The sequence below is a fragment of the Dendroctonus ponderosae genome, unplaced genomic scaffold (genome assembly GCF_020466585.1).
Source record: "Dendroctonus ponderosae isolate FM_Combo_2020 unplaced genomic scaffold, Dpon_F_20191213v2 Dpon_F_20191213_4, whole genome shotgun sequence".
NCBI lineage: Eukaryota > Metazoa > Arthropoda > Insecta > Coleoptera > Curculionidae > Dendroctonus > Dendroctonus ponderosae.
In genome coordinates, this window is record NW_026018611.1 from 1,060,959 (window position 1) to 1,062,414 (window position 1,456).

Sequence of the window (1,456 nt, forward strand, 5' to 3'; positions counted from 1 at the left end):
AAATTTTGCAATAATCTTGCGCCACCCTTGCACAAAACGACGATAATTTTTCTAATTTCATAAACAACAGAAGACTGTATTTTTTCTACATAACCGCCCCCCTGAGCACGACACTGGTTGAGGCGCACAAAACGGTTTTTTCGACTCTAATTGCTGTTTATTAGTCTCAACCAGTGTTTATATCCAACTCCGTCGGGAGCATCAAATTAAATGAGGATTCATCAACTGTGGGTGCTCAAGATGCAATAACACAAGCATTCCATGGCAAATTAACCGAATTATCTCGCAACTTCGTGATTAAACGCGCTGGATTAGTAAAGCGTGTTACCTATTGGGAGCTAAAGCAACCTGATCTATCTCTAAGAGAATGGAAAGCACAGAACAGAGGGAGGAACGTGTCAGAGGCGCACACAAAACAACAGCAGGCAATGCGCCAGTGGAGTGCGGGGAAGATGGAGAGTCTGGCTCCGCTACCACTTACGTTCTCCTGTTTTCCGGTATCGGGCACGTGCAGGCTCTCTATACAGATCACAAAGTTTTCCTTCATGTAACCAGGGTTCTGATAGTACCGGCACCGCGTTAAGGTTAAATACAGAGGCCACCAACACCGTAACCGGGCATGATGGGCGATACATAGAAAGAGAGAAACCAAAATGAAACTTGGGCGTTTTCAGTACTTACGTTCTCTTGCAGTCCCATGTCGGGCGCATGCAACGTCTCTATCACTAACTTAAATTTCTCTTTCATATAACCTGGATTCTGAAAATTAAACCAGATTGAATAAAAGTAAGTAATAAAATAAAAAACACTCGGTCGGCTGAGAACCGGAATGCACAAACCAACGTTTCTTGGTACACGGAAAAACGCGCCAATATAGCAAAACACTCCAAATATTAATTGGAGATAAATCATGACAAATGTGTACTTAATCACAAATTACCGGAAGATGTGCGATACCTTCCATAATCAAAATTGAGATAAATGGCGCATTATCTGCGGCTGATTAATAGACGATAAATTAATTAACTAAAGACTTTGGATATTGCTCCATTGCTCGCCACGTCTGTGCATTCCAGCTCTGGGAAAAATCCAGCAACCAAACCGTCCACCAGGCGGATGATACAGGGTTATTCACGCTATACGGCACGAAAGTTTGCGGCTAAACCGTTTGATTTTTGCAAAGTATTATTTTATAAATTGTCCAGGCTTGCCGAGCGCACATTTAAAAAATATTTTTGTAATGTACAGGGTGTCCCAAAAGCTCTAAAGGTATCAAAGTTGCGTTTTTTTAAATCGAATGTCCTGTATATTATTGCATTTTTGGATTTGCTGCATATTTTATATCCCAATGATAATAAACTTACCATGTTACACAGGGTGTCCACAAATTTAAACTAATCAAATAAGAACTTTAAGTGGCTCTAACTTGATTAATTTAAATACAACCCCATATTTT

At 40.3% G+C, this 1,456-nt stretch overlaps 1 protein-coding gene across 4 annotated transcripts in view; it reads right to left on the minus strand.

Moving 5' to 3' along the window:
• Positions 1–1,456, minus strand: part of LOC109540088 (phosphatidylinositol transfer protein alpha isoform) — a 6,842-nt gene that overhangs the window by 2,459 nt on the left and 2,927 nt on the right. For 2 of the 4 annotated variants that reach the window (XM_019908286.2, XM_048665841.1), the window contains one exon: positions 682–759. In XM_019908286.2, the coding sequence (XP_019763845.1) occupies positions 682–759 (78 nt within the window). Of the gene's footprint in view, positions 1–481; positions 560–681; positions 760–1,456 lie in introns of all 4 variants that reach the window. The other 2 variants (XM_019908287.2, XM_048665842.1) reach the window with 1 other exon arrangement.